At 32.5% G+C, this 20,921-nt stretch overlaps 2 protein-coding genes across 2 annotated transcripts; one reads left to right on the forward strand and one right to left on the reverse strand.

Annotated features, from left to right (window-relative positions):
• Positions 1-7,156: 7,156 nt before the first annotated feature.
• On the reverse strand, positions 7,157-10,191 carry LOC114166957 (probable polygalacturonase At3g15720). The gene is made up of 7 exons (XM_028051840.1): positions 10,099-10,191; positions 9,572-9,706; positions 8,473-8,680; positions 8,296-8,377; positions 7,996-8,104; positions 7,476-7,580; positions 7,157-7,384 (listed from the first exon to the last, which is right to left on the reverse strand). The coding sequence occupies exons 1-7, from the start codon at positions 10,189-10,191 to the stop codon at positions 7,157-7,159; spliced, it is 960 nt and encodes a 319-aa protein (XP_027907641.1).
• An 8,653-nt stretch (positions 10,192-18,844) lies between these two features.
• On the forward strand, positions 18,845-20,391 carry LOC114167503 (putative UDP-rhamnose:rhamnosyltransferase 1). Its single transcript, XM_028052602.1, has one exon. The coding sequence runs from the start codon at positions 18,884-18,886 to the stop codon at positions 20,201-20,203; it is 1,320 nt and encodes a 439-aa protein (XP_027908403.1). The 5' UTR covers positions 18,845-18,883; the 3' UTR covers positions 20,204-20,391.
• Positions 20,392-20,921: the final 530 nt, after the last annotated feature.

Raw genomic sequence — 20,921 nt, forward strand, 5'->3', positions numbered from 1 at the left:
AAATATCTATCATAGTAAGTTAGATTTAGGTTAAAATACTCCGTTGGTCCTCGTTTTGGTTCAGAAATCTCAAATTGGTCCTCGTATTTTAGTTGGTCTCAATTTCGTCCTCGTTTTTGTAATTGAGTATTAAATCAGGGCAATCGTTAATTGTTGGCAAACGACGTTTATATGTGATGATGTGGCTGTAATGTTCATTCTTACGTGTCAATGAGTTGTGGTTGGCACCGTAAACAACCATTGTTGTCTTCTCTTTTAAGAAGGTAATATTGGGAGAGGGTAAGTGTTTGAATTTGAAAGAGGGTGTGGAAGGTTTGTGGTCTCCTCCGTTTTTCTCGTCCTGCACCGGTAATGTCTCCCTCTCATTCTTGCTCGTCCTGCACTTGGGGAATGAAAAATTCTACCGTTTCTTCTCATGGGGGTGTGGGGAGGAGGTTCGATTTCGCACCTCTTTGCTATTGCGGTGAGAAGGCAATCGTGAGAACTGCTAAGAACAGGGGGAGAAAATTTTGGGGATGCCCAAAGTTCAAGGTATGAGATATGGAAATGAATTTAGTTTTGTTTTTTGGTGGATGTTGTTTTTGTATTTTGGTTTTGGAATACCTAATTTTGCAATTGGGGTTTTTTGTTTCGTTTGATAGGGTGGAAGTGAAGAAGTTGTTGGCTGCAACTTTTTTTCATGGTGCAGTGAAAATGTAATTGAACAAAAATGTGGTCCTAGTATGAAGAATGATGATGATAGTGATGACACTGCGACAAAGATGGTAGAAAGGGATGGAGAAAGAAAATTACTGAATATCGAGAAATGTATTATGAGTTTGGAAAAATGGGTCACCACCAAGATCATTAATCAAAAGCTCCAAGAACCACTTCCACGAATCCTTGTTTTCCACTTCTACAACAACATATGCTAGAGGTAGAATCTGCTCATTCCCATCTCTTCCAATTGCAATTAATAACTCACCACCATACTTGCCTTTGAGAAAGCAGCCATCCAACCCAATGAAAGATCTGCAGCACGTGAAACTATCTTTGCATGCCTTCAAGCATGCATAAAATCTCTTAAATATGGTTTCACCTTCTATGTTATCAACATTCACCTTTACTGTTGACCCTGGATTTGTTCTTAGCAACTCGTGTGCATAATCATATATTCTCTTGAACTGTTCTGAAAAAGAACCATCCACATGGTCTCTTGCAATAGCTCTAGCACGAAAAGCCATGTTTCTAGATATACCAACGTTCCATTTCCTACTAACCTTATCACGAATGTCCATGACCTTCATATCAGGGTTTTCTCTCACTGTCTTTTCCATCTTCTTGCTAAGCCACTTTGCATTCATTAATTTCACATTAAAATCTCTAGAACATGTATGTTCATCTATTATTTTCCTAAGTTGCCATGACTTGACTGCACCCATATAACCACAATAAGCATACCATTTGCATTCTCCATTTGCTCCCAAACATTTCACTGCAACCCTTTGATTGTCATTTTTTAAGAATTTTAAACTTTTCCCGTTTGCAAGTGCATAAGTCCTAATTGCTTCAATGAATTCATGTTTCTCTGTGAAATAAGTTCCTATTTCCCATCTATATTCATCCATCTTTTTTGGCATTGAAAATGTAGGAAATGACCCATAACCCTCAACATCATCGTTGCCCTCACCAATGTCTAAACCACAAACTAATTCATCTGAATGCCACTCGAAATCTGACCCTATGTAACATCCCTAGGGAATATTACTTAAAAATAAATATTAAAATAAATAATTGCATTAATAGCCATCTCGATAAAAATCCCAACGCGGGAAAATTTCAATTTATTAAGATAGCGCGCCAAAACTCATAACTGAATTCATAAAATGTTACAAGTTCCCAAAATTTGCATTTAAAATATAAAATACATATGAGTAAAACTCTAGCTCTAATCCCATGCTAGCCCTCACTCCGCCATCTGAACATCCTCAGCACCACCTGTATCAACATCTGCTCCCGTGTCACGAATCACACGATCATCGCCAAACACAAACAGAAAGGGTGAGCTGAGAAAATAAATTAACAAGCATATAAACACAAGATAGATCGTTTACCCATCTTATTCATTATCTAAAATTCTTGGCCAAGACCCTAACCCCAAGACTTATCAGTCTCCAAATCATACAATTTGTTAGCCTTGGACTCGGGAATCTAATGCTCACACGAACCTGCCCGCTCGTGGTCCTGCCTCTACGAACCTCCCCGCTCGTAGTCCTGCTCTACGGACCTACCCGCCCGTAGTCCAACACATGTGATCCACCAGCCCCCGTACCTCCCCGCACGTGGCATCTCTCAACGTGAGCACAGAACATACGAACCTACCTCGCTCGTATCCCCACGTGAGAGTAACTTGATATGAACCTCCCCGCTCATATCATCACATGTCACACCATCCATGAACCTACCCGCTCATGGCACAGCATCTCCCGATCCAAGCAAAGCATCATTGTCAGTTAAAACAACACATCAGGAAGCAAAGAACAACAGCGTTTCCGCCTGGCTCGGCCCACTCGCCGCCAGGCTAAACTGTTCCAGACCGCCTGGCGGTATTCACTCACCGCCAGGCGCCAGCGTTCTCCCAGACCCACTGTTTTCTCGTCACCGCCTGGCGGAGCACACCGTGCCGCCAGGCGCCTGCTCAGTGCAGACTCTCTCACGCTAAGGCTATCGCCTGACAGTTATCAACCGACCGCCAGGCGCCATACCAGAAGCTTCCAGCAGCTGATTTTTGGCACACTCACTGATTTGGTTCCTACTAGAATATTACCATAAGTATCACTCTTCCCAATCATCAGTACATTATGCATAATTACCCAACCATACAACAATCAATGGAATTACTCATAACCATACTCCTATGTCCATATACTCCCCCCCAAGGTAGCCCAAGCAATATTGATTAACTCCACCCTCATTCTGGTTTCCTGGCTAACCTCTTGGTGAATCGCAGTACCTATACTTCCCTTCCAAACTTACTATCACGCCTACAATGCACAAATTCCTTCCAACATCATACCATAAGCTCTTCTATTTCCTAATAACAGCTGCATATTACATTTTCCCGTACTACCCTCTCCACTCAATTTGTTTTATCACAGTACCACACTTACCTACAATCTTACCATATTATGTTCATTCTTTCAAACTTAATTCAACTTCCTTAATTCTATATTACAGGTTATCCACATATCACAGGTTTATCAATATCTGTCTAAAAGCATCACTCACCCCAGTTGTACTAAATCCCATTCCCTTACCCTTATTTCTATCATGCAGATGTCGCATCTGCAACCGTCTTCACCTAGCGGCAAGCAGTGCTCCGCCAGGCGGTACACCAGTGCTCTGCAGCTACACAGGATCCTCCATTTCTATCACGTACTCAACCCATTTCCCCAGTTTCCATCCTGACCAATTTCGATCATCAAGGAGCAAACATACCTGCACTACATACTAGCTTTCTACTCTCAATTTTCGTTTCATAACAGCAACTCTATATTCACCCTCGTGTGCAACCTAAATCAATCCCCACAAGATCATCCTTCAACCCTTACCATCCCGTAATTTGATCATCCATCTTGGTCCAAAAAAAAAATATGCCATAGAACCCACTCACATCAATCACAGAAAACCCCTACACACTTACACGAATTGCAATAAACGACAACAAATACCGCGAACGGAGTCGCACCGCCTGGCAGGAATTCATCGCCGCTAGGCGGTTCAAACCAAAACAAGAACAAACATTCATCTCTGATGTGCCGCCTGGCGGTGGGGATTGAACCGCCAGGCGGTTTCTGGAAAAAACCCAGAAACTTCAACGAAACAGCGCGCAAACAGATAGGTTTCATGCAATTTCGATCATGAGGTACGATGTAATTGATAAAACTAAGGAAAACACACAAAGCAACTCCCCTTACCTCTTATCCTCGCTTCAACCCGAATTGGTGAGTGTCCTTTGAAGCAAAACCCTCTCTTCTCTTGATTTGCACCCGTTACACCGTTCTTCCTCTCCAATTCCTTCCTGCAATACGTCCACACCACTGCTCTCCACCCAATGCTCACACTCCTGTTTGAATACCCCTCCTCTTTGCTAATTCTCTTCCTTTTCTTTACTCACTACCTCTCTAATTACCCCTTTTTACCACTAAACGAAAACTTAAATAAAATAAAGCTTAATTCCCCTCCCATGCTGCGTCCAGCCCTCTGAATTACCTATTCATTGGCTGCTAGGGTTCTCAAACCCCTTCATATTCATGTTAATGAAATTTGGCAAAAAGAAAAATAAGTTAGTTCTCAACAAGGTTTGAACCCATACCCATGCATACACCAACCAATGCCAAACCATTAAACCAACACATATTTCATGATGACTCCTACAATTTTAAGGATTTATCATCATCCCTACGCATTCAATATATAAATACATAAAAACGCATAATTTAAATAACATCCAAGTTGCACACATAGGACTTGAACCCAAGTCCTCACACACAAGAAAGTACTCTCAACCACTTGAGCTAGTACTTTTCCACGTCATAGTCCTCCACATTTATTACTTTAAATATTCTCATTACCCGTCCTAATTAAATAATTAATTAAATAACTATTTAATTTTCCCGGGTCTTACACCCTACACCCTCAGTCCTTACTTCATCATGATCTGTATCAGTTGACTCTTGGGCTGTGTAACAACCTTCTCCATCGGATATACTTTCCATATCACATTCCACATTACCATCATAATCTGAATCACTATGTCCATCACGATTAATGTTAACATCAACAAGACCTTCCTCATTGAATGATTCGGCCTGACCTTCATACACTCTATTTCCTACATTTTGTTGTACTCCATGACCTTAACTATCCCCCCTACCACTCTATCAGTACCAACATCAACTTCACATTCAATAACCCCCCTGCCACTGTATCATTACCAACATCAACTTCAGGTTCGTCCCCTGCCATTGCATCAGAACTGCCATGAACTTCAGCTTCCTTTTTAGTTGCAACATCTTCCTCACCCTCACCACCTTCTTTTTCCAGTACTTCACCTGGACCACCTTCTTTTTCCAGTATATCATTAACCTCAGAAGGACCAACCTCCCTTGTAACATGCAGCGCAACTGGTAGCATCTACTGGCGTGCCAGAGGTGTTAAAGGTCAGGTTGGGGTTTCGATTCCCACTGGCAACAACCCACCCAGTATGAATGGACGGAGAAGGGTGAAGGGTTGGGGTGCATCGGGCTATAGTAACCTAACATGCTCTGGGCGTGGTGCGCCAGGGATATTACATCCCCCATACCAACACCCTCTAGCATGTTGATTATCTCAGGTTCTGTCATTTCATGAACCACATACAAATAAACGGCACCATTTAACCTTGCTAAATTTTCCATATGAGTGGCCCCTTTATCATCACAAAGGAGCTCCAATCTATCTTCTAACACACTCCCACCTCCTACACAATACCACAACTCCTTCAAAGATACGTGTCCTATCTCTTTTAATCCAGCAATAACCTCAAAATATCCCCACGTATCAGGATCACAAAACCACGTGGTTATTTCCCCATCATATTCCAATTTCCCATTACTAATAAAGTGGCCACTATGGTGGACCACCACTTCAAAACGATCAGCAGACATTCTATTTCTACACATGTATACATTGCCCCAAACCAATTCAAAAATTACAAATCATGTCAACACAGACAACACAGAACCAAGCATTCAGAACCAAGCATTCAAATAGGGGACCACAACATTAAAAAACACATACTACAATGCATATACGGTGACCGATTAAAAAATACATTGTAATAGGGGACCACCAATAAAAAAGGAACTCGATGTCGACAATGGGGGGACCAACAACAGTATAAAAGCAATACAACATCATACCCACACAACAAAACATCAAAACCCCAATACAATCCCAAAACCACAAGACGCGAAAAAACCCTACAGATATTCAACTACAACGACTCGTACTTACCTTCAGACTGGTGCTCAACCACGACCACAACGAACGCTCTGACCTCCGATTGCACTCGCTCTCACCTCCGACAACGATCTACTTCACTTTCGTAATCCACGCCTCTGATTTTCCCAATCCAATCCCTAATTCCCTAATTACATCATTTAGGGTTTTTCAAACTTTGTTATTTCTAATTCAGTCCATGCAGTCACTATGCCAATCTGAAAAATAATACATAACGCCACGTCAGAAAATCAAAACCAAGTTAACGTTACAAAATTTAACACTGTTACTGATTGCCCTGATTTAATACTCAATTACAAAAACAAGGACGAAATTGAGACCAATTAAAATACGAGGACCAATTTGAGATTTCTGAACCAAAACGAGGACCAACGGATATTTTAACCTTAGACTTACTATGACAAATTTTCACGATGTCATAGAAAAAGTGCATTTTTTATGACTTCTGCAACTATGATGCCAACATACCTATCATAATAAGTCCTTTATATCTGTCATAATAAGCTCTTTTTACACTAGTGTTTGTAAAATAGTTAAATGAGAATTGTGAACCGTTATAAATTGCGGTTTAACGCTTTTATAATATTACAATATCATCTAATTTGAATTATACATATACCTAAATATCAGACGATAGCTCAACTAAATCTCAAATAAAAATAAGTTAAATAATCGTTCAAAAACACAGTTAGTTATGTGCATGCATGGACCAAACTAATTATATATAAAATAATAGAATACTCATTTATAAGATGTGTACATTGAGATATGTGTTAGTGAATTTTCTGCTACACCATAACAAATTAAAAATCTTAACTTTGATATTATTGTCTATTATAAATGTTCTGATGTCCATAAATTGTATTTGTCATCCGTATCAATCGTAAATAAAGTTCATTACCATTTTTACTTGTATTGTTTGAAGATTGTAAACTTGTTTATACATTTCTTTTTTTCAATATGTTTAACCAAATCGGACTTTGTAATTTATTTATTAGTTTTTTTTATCTTGGAAAAAGAAAATGACAAAATAAAATAAATAAAAACCCTAAATTTATTCAAACAAAAACCTATTATTTATTGATTTGATTCATATGTACGTGGGAAACATAATTCATTTCAACAAGCAATCACAATTTGGAGTGGTAGATGCAGTTATTCCATGGGCATTATTGCAAGAACAAGAAGCTGGTTTTCCTGGTTCAGAAGAGACAATGTTAATGTCTTCCAACACAATGTTGAAACAACCTGATGAGGCACAACTCATGTCGATAGTTCTGTCATCTCCACTTGTTCCTTTAAACCCTCTGAATGTCACATCACTCACTTTCACTACGCTATCCTATAATTTGTCAAATTCAAAATGCAACTTTCATAAGCCACTTCAAATCACAAGATACATAACCATGAATAATCTAAAGTTTAGTGAGTACCTCCAAACCATCGTATTCATAGTTCTGGTTTATAATTATAGGGTTGAAACAATTTCTTAATGTGATTTTTTCAAATATGATTTTCCTTGCAAAACCTGATCCACCCTGTCAAAATTTAACAACATATACAATGAGTAATGCTATTTGGTATGATAGTAAAAAAATTCATATTTTCTGTTAATTTTGTTTTAATTTTTTTTTTAAGAAATATTTATAAATTTTATAATGAAAAAATTATGCACAAAATTGCTATCATTTTTTTTACAAAATATTTTATATAAAATATTTTTTGTAACAAATTTTGTAGGAAATACTTGTGAATTTTATAATTTTGTAAGAAATAATTATTCATGAAGGAATTATATATCAATTAAAATTTTTAGAAAGTATAGAAGGAAAAAAAAATTTTACAAAATTTTTTAACAAATTTGCAAAAATATTTCTATGTAATATGAGAATTTTTAGTAGTGATACAAAATCAAAATATTAAAATATGAGTTTTCATATATTTATGTTTTACCTGCCATGTCTTGATTCTTGCTCCATTTTGGGTGTTTGTGAAGCTGCAATTGCTCACATAAACTTCTTCAACTGTATCAACCTCCCCGTTTCTTCCCAAGCTGCCAACACTGATTAATTCATTCATGTTAAACACCAATAAACATCATTTTCAACTCAAAATTTAAGACAATAATTTATTGGTTTTCTTTATCAAAAATTATTTAATTCTTTTCATCTCTATTCAACAAACTCAATGACAGATTTAAATTCACACAGATAAAGATAAATAAACTGATACACTCTCTCTATATATAAAAACCTTATTCCATGGCCTGGTCCACATGCAATTCCAGTAGCATTGATGAAGGAGGAGCCACCATTGATGGCAATACAATCATCACCTGTTTACAATGAAAATGGTTAAAATTGTACAAAAATGCAGCAATGAAATTTGACATGTATATGGTTAAGATGAAAATTAATTAAGTTGGTTTACCAGTTGCTACAATGGAATCCTTGATGGTTATATATTTTGAAGCAGAAATGTCAAAGCCATCAGTGTTGGGGCTGTCAGCAGGAGCACGAATATAGATATGAGAGAAGAAAGCATTGTTACAACCATCTACTGTTACGTGAGCTCGTGGACTATCAATTATGCTCAGGTAATGAACTCTAAGACCATTGCATTGTTCAAAACTAATAACCTGCATCATCATATCATACTAAAAATTACTTCAAAATAAACTCAAAATCATAAGTAAAAATAAATCGTCTTTATTTCGTATCGTGCAAGCACTACAAGAAAAATTAATATCACTGACGGCTATAATTCGTCGGTAATACCTAAAATTCGTTAATAAATTAAAATTATCGATAGATTTTCAACAATTAAAAATCCTTCGATAATACTTTCATAAATAAATTTTACCAACGAATAATAATTTCATTGATAATTACTGACAAAAATATCCGTCGACAAAGTGTACTAATGTTTAAGTGTGAATGAATGAAATGTTGTGTTACATCTCTTCTATCTTCTATTAATAATTTAGAGAAATAAAATTGGTTTGATAGATTTAGAAGAAAGTTAGATAAGTTGTGGTTCAACTCTTCCATTAACTAAATCTAACCACTAATCTTTGATGATAGAAAGAAATATATACGTATGAATGAATCTTCTTTTACTTTTATTGAGTTCGTATAATAAGGTTGATTAAGTTTACTTCAAATATGATAGTATAATTAATATGATATAAGAGATATTCGAACCTTTGGTCTTTGACAAGAAGTGCATTTCCACCAAGAAGAACCAAAGCCATTGATTTCTCCATTTCCATAAATTGTGAGTCTATTTACGTACGAGATTAAAATTAAAGAGGATCTATCTTCAACTTTGACGCTTTTTTCCCATTCATCTCTTTCAGGTGAAACTATTTGCCCTTGAAACTTAAAAAAAGAGGACAAGATAATTGAAGAAATTATTATTATTGAATGCAATTGCATCCGATATTCCAATTCAATACCAGTTTTTAACCTGGAAAAATTTATGTAAAAGATGTCTTAAAAAAAGTTTGAGTAACTAGGACATGCTATACCTTAATATGAATTTTTGTGGCCCTGCAAGGACCACTCAGGTTTATGTTCTTCACCTTGAATACTCCATTTCTTGGTATAATTAGAGTTGGTATGCCTTCTGATCCACATGTGTCTTTCCATGCACTTAAAAAGGCCTGCCATAAATTCAAAATATAAATATCTAAATGAGTATTAATTAAGATAGCAACCATAAAAAAATCCCCTTAATTAAATACAGCATTGAATAAATATTTATGTTCCATATAACATTGTTTCAATATATGAGATTATTGAGGTGGATATCATATAATCAGATAAATCTGTTTAAATTGTTTCATCAGAAAGTTAACCTTAAGTTCGATGTAATTCGATGAAGTCTATTATGTTTAAAACTACTATATATTGTTATAGTTATGTTATTCTTCCTTAAGAATTTTAATATAATATAAAATTTTGTTGGCAAAGAAAAATATGAAGTAAACTAAAACATTGAAATTTTTCTACTAGTAGAATATAAATAAAATTGGTGAATAAAGCAAGTATATACTTGGGAATCATCAGATTTTCCATCGCCACGAGCACCATAGTTGACCACATTATAAAATGGTATTTGGGTTCCGACCAATGACCTCCCAAACATACATGGTGCAAGAAAACCTAAAATAAAAAAACAAGTTAATAGAATTTGCATGTTTAGGAAGAGTATGTTTTGTTCTTCTTTATTGTGAATATATATGGATTAGGAAGATTAAGAGTGGGAGAAAAGTGGAGGAAAATATAATTCTGAGGGTTTAGTTATATAGAAGTTTGGACCAGAAAAATTTAATGGGAGAGAAGTACAAATTGAGGAAGAGAAGTACAAAATTAATGGTAAAAATACGAACTTTAAATATTATTGAATTTACATAATGTCAATTCACAAAAGAAAACTAAAACTTGCACAAATAAAAGAAATATCTTGGATAATTTAGTTAAGTGATCATATAATAAATAAGAAATGATAAATGAATAGCTAAAAATTAAACTTAGACATTTATTTTGTCTCCCGATGATTAAATATATTTTATTTTGTTTTGTTTTTGGCATATTACTAAATATATATTAATTATGAAAAATAAATTTTAATCTTTAATAAAATTGAATAAGTAATATGCTATAATATATATAGGTGTTCAGAAAATGAATTCATCATTTTGTGTTATATGCTTATTTTGGTGTACAATTTAATTGTACATATAAAATTTCTTTCTTCGATATGGTCCCCCACCACTAGAATTGTTAAAATGGGCCACCTGGTTCAACCTACTCTAACCCATTATGACATGATCACTTAGTGACTCAATCTAACTTGCCTTATTTATTAATAAGTGTAAAACATTCGAATCCGATTTGGTCTACCCCAGTTTGGTGGTTAAATGGGTTGGCTCACTTAATTTAAAAAAAAATACATAATTTTTTTCTTCAATTCTAAAAATAAACTAAATTATAATTTTGATTAAAATCTAAATAAAGTTAAGACATATTATAAGTCCATAGGTTTCGAGAAACTACCTTCAACTAAAAGAAAAGGTACTAAAAGTGAATAAAAAGTGACATTAAGTTTATAACTATGACTTTGGTGTGTCATTTTACCTTTTGAATTTTCATTTTATATACTTTTACACACTTGTATTCGTTCTAAATATAAAGTTGTATAATTTATTTTACACAAAAAATAGGTCGGTTAGCTAGTTTAGAGGAGGATTAAAAAGAGAAAATCATTTAAAAAATTTTATTTTCTTAATATAATTTAATATTTAAAATTTATGGATGGGTTAGTGAGCCAATCCGACTCATTATAAATTCAATCCGAGTGAGTCAGATTCTTAGCTGAATAGACCAAATTTTTATTTAGTTTGACCTATTTTTGATTCAGATCAAAATTTCAAAACTTTTAACTCAATCCAACCCAAACCTACCGTGAGTTGTAGGTTATAAGCCATTTAGCTCTACCCACCGCATGCACACATGGAATGTAAGTAATTATTAGAAGATTATTATTTAATGATATTAATGATATATTTATGTGAATATTAATAAAAGAATCAATTGAAATTATATTATTCAAATTCAATAAAAGAATCTGTTATTTTTTTTATTGTGTACACCATCGCATCACACAAGTAATAATTGATAAAGATTATTTGCTAAAACATTTGATTTAAATTGCAAATAAAATTAGTTGACTAAGTTTTAATAAAATTACTTTTGTGTTTTGGCAAGGTATTTAGTAAGGTAAATTTTTTAAATAATTAAACAACTATATTTTCTTACAATAATATTCATCATAAACAAAAAAAAATAACAAATTTTGTAAAATTAAAAATAAAATTTATATAAAAGGAAAAATGAGTACATATTTGGATCAAAATTTTATGATGAAAAATGTTGACCCTAAAATCTTCACCACACAAGCAGTGACAAAAGTGAATTGGTGATAAATATTTGTGATACTATATCTATTACTAAACTATGTATCATGTCATAAAATAACTACAATATTAGAAATGCCTTTTGGGATGACAACCATGAGGCGTAACAAAAAACAAAAACATCATACAAGTTATGACAAAAATAATTCCTTGCTTTGCTTGAACATCTTAATTTTCAAAGTGATTCAAAATCATAGTGTTCTCATCCTTCTTAATAACATCTCCATCCTTTTTTATTTTAAATTATTAAAACTTATAGGATGAAAATGTAAAACCTCAACTTGAGAGCTACCTTACAACTAATTATCATATGACAAGGTAAATTCATATATCATTTGCGAGACACATTTCTTCTTTATTCCACCCTTTCAGAACATAGAAACCTATGTCAACTCTAACTGCCCAATATTTTCCTCACACACACACACTAGCTTAATCAATTTTACACTTTTTTATAATTATTTGACTTGTTTAATTGTTATTTGATTTTTATACAATTATAATTTCTTTCTTGATATTTGACTCTAGAGGAAATAAAATTTGTATGCTTTTAACATTGACTTCTTGATAATATCATATTTCATTTGCTTCACTTTTGATTTTAGTAAAAAAAAATGAAATAGTAAAGAAGTGAGTATAAACACAAATACGAGTATCCCCAATGGGATGAGAACAAGGATGAGACAAAAATTTCATAGTGACTATATGCAGGAATGAGACGAGGATAAATTTTTACATTAAGGGTGGAGAAGGGATAGCCAAAAACCATAGTGGTCTCATCCCATTGTCATCCTACTCTTAATAATAAGGCCCAAAACCAAAATAGCCTAGAAAAATTTGCGAAAGATGGTTGGTTAATCTAATAAGGGTTAAATATGTTTTTGGTCCCTCAAGTTTCAGTCAATTCTAGAATTAGTCCCTCATCAAAACTTTATACCAATTTAGTTCTTCATCTCTCAAAATGCGTGAATTTAGTCATTTTAACCAAATTTTGTTAAGTTTATCTAACGTTTCAAGCGCATTTCATGATAGTATTTAAGTTAACATTGAAGCAAAAATGTGTCAAACAGTGTAAATAATTTAAATACTATCATGAAATGCACTTGAAATGTCAGATAAACTTAACCAAATTTGGTTAAAAAGACTAAATTCACGCATTTTAAAAGATAAATGATTAAATTGGTCAAAAGTTTTGATGAGAGACTAATTCTAAATTTCGCTGAAACTTGAGAGATCAAAATCATATTTAACTCATCTAATAAAAGGTGCAATTTTATGATGTGGCCTAACATGTTGAGGTTCACATGAGGGAATTACTCACATGCATTGCTGGCTTGGAATTAGAACAGAAGACCTAATTATTATACTATGAATAAAAGATCCAAAAATTTAGTTATGCTTTTTTTTTTTTTTTGTAAAGGGGTATAAGTAATTTGGGAAATTAATGGAGTGGGGCTTTTAGCTATAATTTGAAGTGACAAAACTCCTTTGTTAGGGTTCTTCTCAAAACCTTTTGTTCTTATAAAGAATTTTCTAATTCTTGTGGTCATCCACGAGACTTTTCTAATCTCGTTATTTGGTGCACCTACTTTTATGTCCTTTTAATCTAATCTCGCAGTTTTACAAATTATAATTTCTAAATTCTGTAAATTATTTTATTATTAATAACATCATCTCTAAATTTCATATTTTGTTCGTATAATTTTGTTAGTAACAAGAGTTATGTTCATTAAAATTAAGAATAATTTGTCACTTTAAAAGCAAATGACAATAAAAAAAAGAAAAGAAATTCATAATTTCATGAGATGGCAAAAGATAAAAAAAAATTAAAATTCTTACTTTTTCTTATACATAAATTTGAAAAATTTTAATTTGAAATAATTCAACCGTATTCATAAATTCTTAAAATTTCAATTTCCTTTAAATATTTTCTATCCAAATATACAGTACCACCAAAAAAACAAATGCTATTTCGTTTATGATGATTTAATCCTTCTAAATGTTTTAACTTTTCCATTGTCAAAACAAAATTAGAAATGGTTTTGAGTATGAGTGAGATGTAGGAACTTCTTTGTGGGTATTTGTATTTGAAATGCAGGAACTTGGAAAATAATATTGAAGGGAGAGGACATCAAGTGTCATATGCCTAAGAAATCAAATAAACACGTGGGATAAAATTGAATCATATTACCTATTACATATGACATGTCATTATAGTGAAAATAAAAAAAAGAAAATAATTCATATTTTATCTCAGATTTTGAATGAATTTGGAAGACAGAATAAGAAAGAATATGAGTTTAACTCCTCGATTAACATAATGCTAACAATTAACATTTCTCGATAAAAAAAAAAATTCTGAATTTGATTCACTTTCAAATTACAAGACAAGTTTTGGATCAAAACTTTTACATACAAAGAAAAGCTCTCATCGGCTAGATGGCTAATTGAAAGTGAAAATATTAATTTTAAGTTAACTAATTTGAAATAAAAAAATAATACAAATTGTGTAATTTGAAATTCATTTTTAAATTGTTCACCTATTATGAATTGTGCAATTTGAATCACAACACTCAAAATTCATTAAAATTGTATAATTGAATATATTTGTTTATTACTTTTTTCATCAGTAAAGAAATATATTGATCGTGAAATATTTGAGATGATCTAATCCTTTTACAAAAAATATATACATAGTTTTTCCACTACATATCCAAAACAATTAAATAACATTACCTACCAAAAATTCTGCCAATGTTGGAAGAGAGTAAAGGAATCAAGAAAAAAAGGACTTTAATGACTTCATCAATGAAGTTAAACTCTGATATGTTATTTACATTGATATATTCACTATTGCATAATGACATTTCTACATGGTAAAAACAACCCTCCAACGATGGTTTTTGAACTGTTATAGGTGTTGTTATCATTAAAAGTTTAAACAAGACAATTGTTCTTGAACCATTACTAAAAGTCATCCAAATGAAAAGAAAAAGAAAATGAAGTGTTGCACATCGCAACGAGACTAATAAAGGCAAACTTACCAAGTAGAGAAAACCATCTTCATCTAAATGTTAACAAAAGCATAAATTTTTTCTTTGAGTTTACTATTTGCTTTTCTTTTAAGATCGTAGAGATAAATAAAAAAACAAGTAAACAAATACTTGGATAAATGTGACATGCAACTATAAGTGAAGAGGAGACTCATGACGAGGATTTTGCGATACTAAAAGCCTTGCAACATAGGTTTTACAACATGGTGTGACAAGACTTGCGGCGTGTGGTGAGATTGGCAATGCTTCGCAATTGGTAGAGGTTCGTCCAAAACGGTTCACGACTAGTGGAAGCTCGTGGAGGTTCACCATTGGTAGTAGCGACAATTGTAAAAATGCAGAAGGAAGAAAAAAAGTGTAGAGGGAAGAGAAAGTGAAAATGAAAGAAACACTCAAATGAAAGTCACTCAAGAAAAAAAACACGTTTTTTTATGAAACTATTATACATTCAACGACAATTTTGTATGTAACCATTCTCCATCTTAAAAAATTTTCAATGACAGTTTTATATATAATTATCGTTCTTTTTCATTTGTCTCACTTTTAATGACGGTTCTATGTGTAAACGTCGTCTTCTTCACTTTTTGACAGAAATTGCAATTTTGTTACGGTGCATGTTTTTACTACGGTGTTAAATGTTATTAATGGATGTGTAATATATATATATTTTTTATATATTCGTAAATTTAACGATTGTGAATCAGCATTGGGAGCCTGGGAAATGAGAATAGAAACCCAGTGGAAGAAGTGCATGTACAAAATTGCAACCCCATCAACTCTGGATTTTGTTTTCCAAAACATACTACAACAATTTTGAAAATATATTTTCGGAAGATACTCATCCAACTCTTAATTATTTCGGATCAAAATTTCAGAAACCTATGCTGGTGTGCATTAAAATATTTGATGGGTGCAGAAAGAATAATCTAATTACATTGATGCAAACTCCCAGCGCAATAATTGTTTACCAATCTTACAGTAATAGTATCCATTCTACTTTATATTATACTTTCTTCCATCCACTGTATATGAAGTATAAAGTTTTGATATGAATACTTAACATTTTAAATTTTATAAAAACTATCGAGTAATATTACAATTTTTTTTAATCTCTTCTATTAATTTACTCATTTACTTCTAGAATACTCTTACCACTCCATACTAGACGTTACGTTAATGTGAAACTTGGAAAATTTATTAGAAAATGTGACAATGATTTTATTTCAAGATAAATAATTTAGAAAATTTTAGGTCCAAAACATTAATTACCTTTGTGGTCAAAAAGTTGGTACCAATTGTGTAATTCAAAATGGTCTCATTTAAAGTTGATATTTTCTATATAAGTTTAAATACTATTTTAGTTCTTCTTTTGGTCTAGTCCGTTAAATTTGGTCTCTACTTTTCTTTTGTACATATTTAATTTAGTTCCTGATTTGTTAAACTATGTTTAATTTCGTCATTTTTGTTGATACTATCTAAATTGATGATGACAAAGTGTACAAGTGGGTAATGTTCACATGAGGTGACACTGTTTACATTATAAGTGGTTGTATTTTATTCAAATAAGTCTCTATTTAACTTAAATGTGTTCAATTTAATCCGTGTTTTAATTAATTTGGTTTAATTTAGTCTCATCTTCCATTTTATGAGTCACCACCATTGTCATCACGTTGTACACACAATTTGACCGCATTGATATGGTTTATTTGTAAATTATGTCAAATTTAATGATAAATTAATTTATAAATAATTTTTTAACAATGCATTATTACTCCATTTAAAATTACAACACACTTGTGTCAAATTTTAATAATAATTTATAAAATGATTTTAATAACATAGATATAAGTTCATTATTAAAAAATGAAAAATATAATTTCTTTTTAACTTTTAAAGATGTAAAACTAAGTAATAATTTATCTAGAAATCATAAATTTAAAAGAAATGATTAAATTTTGATTAATTAATATAAAAATATTCTTAAAATGTTCATAATAAGTTTTAAAACATTATGAAATAGTGTACATTTCTTTTTTATCAAAATCCTTAGCTTTTTATTGAATTTTTGTTCTTTATATTTCGTACATGAAAATTGATATTTGTGGATGGGCAGAAATAAGTCTTACAATAAATAAATCTCTTTAATATAGATTTTGATAAAGTGTTAGGTATGAATTTAAGTTTAACTTATCTTTATAAAATGAAAAATGTTTTATGTATATAGGATAAATTGGTGTATTTTTAATTCATTTGAGATCTTAAACATTTTCTTAGTTTTTCATCCCTATCCCTTGCTGGCAGTGGTCCTTGGTAAAATGAGTTGTGACTATAAATAGGAAATAGGTGCGACCATGCTACGTTATGTGATGTGTCCACAGAGAAGGACCTCTATTTTGTGCTATGTTCAAGCCTGTGGGCAGGAACGGATATTCTTACGGGGAGGGAGGGATTATGACTCCTCAAAATTTTGAATTTTTTTAATTATATATATTATATATATATATATATAAAGAAGATTCTTTTTGCTGTGTTCACTTTTTAAAATATCGATTTTATCCTTTAAATATAATAATTTATTAAACTTGTAAAAATTGACCGTTATGTTTACAAACTTTTTATAAAATCGGATGTTACTGCTTCTTCTCTTCTTTATTTATCAATGATTATTCTTTTATCTGTTCTGATATATTTTACTTTATTTTTAATCCATATAATTTTAATTTATATATTAACTTAATAACATTATAATATCATGCATATTTAAAAAATCATACACAGGCACGATAGCGCCTATGTTACGCTAGTATATATTATAAATATATTTGAATTTTTTTTAATTGTAAGTAATATATTTTAGGAGTATATATTATAAATATATTTTACGCTAGTAATAATTTTTTTTGTATATTCATTTTTGTATGAATATAGAAGAAAGATAAATAATGTATTATGTGTTTTTTATAACCGATTTTTAATTGTGACTTAACTATAATATATTTTTCTTTCAATAATTACGTGTCTCATTTCTTTATTAGATTATGATAAATTATTTTTTTAATTTTATTTATAAAGAAGGTAGATTGATAAAGAATAAAAGAATAAATTCATTTTTTAAAAGTGATAAAAAAGAACTATTGATGAAAACAAGATAGACCATACTTCTTCACATATTTTGAAACATTATACTAAAGATCACATTGTTAAGTTAGAGAAGCCATTTTTTAAAATATTATATTAATAATTGAATCTAATAATCTTAAAATTATATTACTTTGCCCCTTCTAATACTTTTGGTCAACTACTGGTCAACTACATGTAGACAACATCTTCGCAACAATCATGAGTGCAATTTCTCTGGGGGAGAATCTTGGCCTTCGAAGGTACAATTTTATCATAAAAACAATTAAAATATTATTATTTAATTTTATAAAATAAAATGCTAATACTAAATTGTAATTATATTTTAATAAACTCAAATAATATGATAAATATAATATAATTTTTAAAACCCATGCGATTGATTCTGCTACTTAGAATGGATGAGTTGAAGTGAGTGGGGGATCACATATCGTGGATGTCAAGGACCATGCGTCACTATATTTAAGACCATTGCCTCCAATTATGGTCCAAGGTTGACAAGAGAGGCACAAATGAACAGAAAAAAAAAATAAAGAAAAAAGAGCTTACCATGAATAGTAAGTATTCGAAACGGTGCCGTTTAAAGTTCATATTTTCTATATATTGGAGAATAAAAATAACCATTCATGATAAAGAAGCCACACGTTCATGCTTAAACACAAGCATATCCATGGCGGAGCAGAATGAGAAGCTTCACATTGTGGTGTTTCCATGGCTAGCATTTGGTCACATGGGCCCATTTTTTGAGCTTGCAAAACTCATAGCTCAAAAGGGTCACAAAATTTCTTTCGTTTCCACACCTAGAAATATCCATCGCCTACCCAAAGTGCCTGAAAACTTGCAACCTTTGGTGGATCTCATACAACTGCCACTGCCCCGTGTTGACAAGCTCCCAGAAAATGCAGAGGCCACAGTGGACATTCCTCACCACCTCATTCCACACCTCAAGCAGGCTTTTGATGGTCTTCAACAACCTTTGACCATGTTTCTTGAGAGATGCAAACCCCATTGGATAATATACGACTTTGCACCCCATTGGTTGCCTCCAATATGTTCTCAGCTTGGAATCTCATGCATCTTTTTCTCTATTTTTAGTGCATCTGCTTTGTATTATTTTCTCTTAGATCATTATACTAGTAAAGCACGTGTGTCTGCGCAGAACAAAGGTTTTCCTGATGAACATTATGAGACAAATGAATCGGGGGTTTCAGACGTGTTTCGAGTCCTTGAAACTACTAATAGTGCTCAAGCTAGTGCTATAAGAACCTGCATGGAGATTGAAGCTGCGTCTCTCAAATTGTTGGAAAGTATATATAGTAAACCAATGATTCCAGTTGGTTTATTGCCACCTTCACTAGAGTTCAGTGAAGATAGCAATGATGAAAACTGGGATACCATCCTTAAATGGTTAGACAAACAGGAAAAAGGGTCAGTGGTTTACGTAGCTTTTGGAAGTGAAGTGAGACTAAGTGATGAAGACTTTACTGAAATTACAAAGGGAATAGAAATGTCTGGTTTTCCCTTTTTCTGGGTTCTGAAAAAGCAAAACACCTCTAACGTTGAGTTGCAGGATCTGGTTGTGAATAACTCAGGAACGGGTTTGGTGTGGAGAACATGGGCACCACAGATGAGGATTTTGGCACACAAGTCTGTTGGGGGGTTTCTGACTCACTGTGGTTGGAGTTCAGTGAATGAGAGTCTTCTAGTTGGGTGTCCACTTGTGATGTTGCCATTCCAAAATGATCAATTTATAGTTGCTAAGCTTATGGAGGAGAAAAGGGTAGGGTTCCAAGTACAGAGAAGTGAGCATGATGAGAAATTCAGCAGAGAATCATTGGCCAATGCATTGAAAGCAGTGATGCTGGAAAAAACTTACAAAAGTGAAGCAAAGGAGATGAGTAAGATAGTTGGGGACAAAGAACTGCACCAAAAATATATAGATGATTTTGTTGAATATATGGAAATCCATAAACCTGTCTTAAAGGATTAGCCTTTCTGCCATTCTGTTCTTTCTGTATCTCAGTAATCTCAGCAATCTCAGCCTGTGACATCCCAGATTTAAATTTGTTTTTACCATTGAGGACAATCACTTGTTGGAAGAACAAGTTTGGTGTTGTGTTTTTTCTTGTAATATGTCATCAGCTATGCAAAATTTATGTTATGTTTTATTATTTGTAATTGATGCGTAAGTTTTAAGGTTGATTGTTGTTTGTTATTATTTGTAATTGATGCATAAGTTTAAGGTTCATTCTGTGTGATTTCCACTGTAAACATTTTGGAGTGAATTTGACTGAACTGATTTCTAACGACAAACAATAATATATATTATCACATCAAAATATTAGTCTGCTAACCAAAAAGCATAGCAACTAAAGCAGGAATGGCTTTCCCATTCCATCACTTTGAATATGTTGTTTCCGACCCTAGAATCCCTAAGACTACTCCAATCTCATCACTTTAAATTTGAGTGAATGAACCATGATTCAATGTCATGGTTAAGTGGATAAGTGAGATGATGCCTATGTTGTGCTTATATTCTTTGGTATCCACTGTATGTTGTTTTTGCTGTGAACAAGAATTAGGGTCAGTTTGGATTAATTTATAGAAACTAAAATGATTTAAAATTTTAAGCTCTCGATTAGACACCCGAGATAGGACGGGCCGGCGGAGTAGATGTGTTGGGCCAACAATCGATATGGGCAAACGAC

Source organism: Vigna unguiculata, chromosome 10 (genome assembly GCF_004118075.2).
Source record: "Vigna unguiculata cultivar IT97K-499-35 chromosome 10, ASM411807v1, whole genome shotgun sequence".
NCBI lineage: Eukaryota > Viridiplantae > Streptophyta > Magnoliopsida > Fabales > Fabaceae > Vigna > Vigna unguiculata.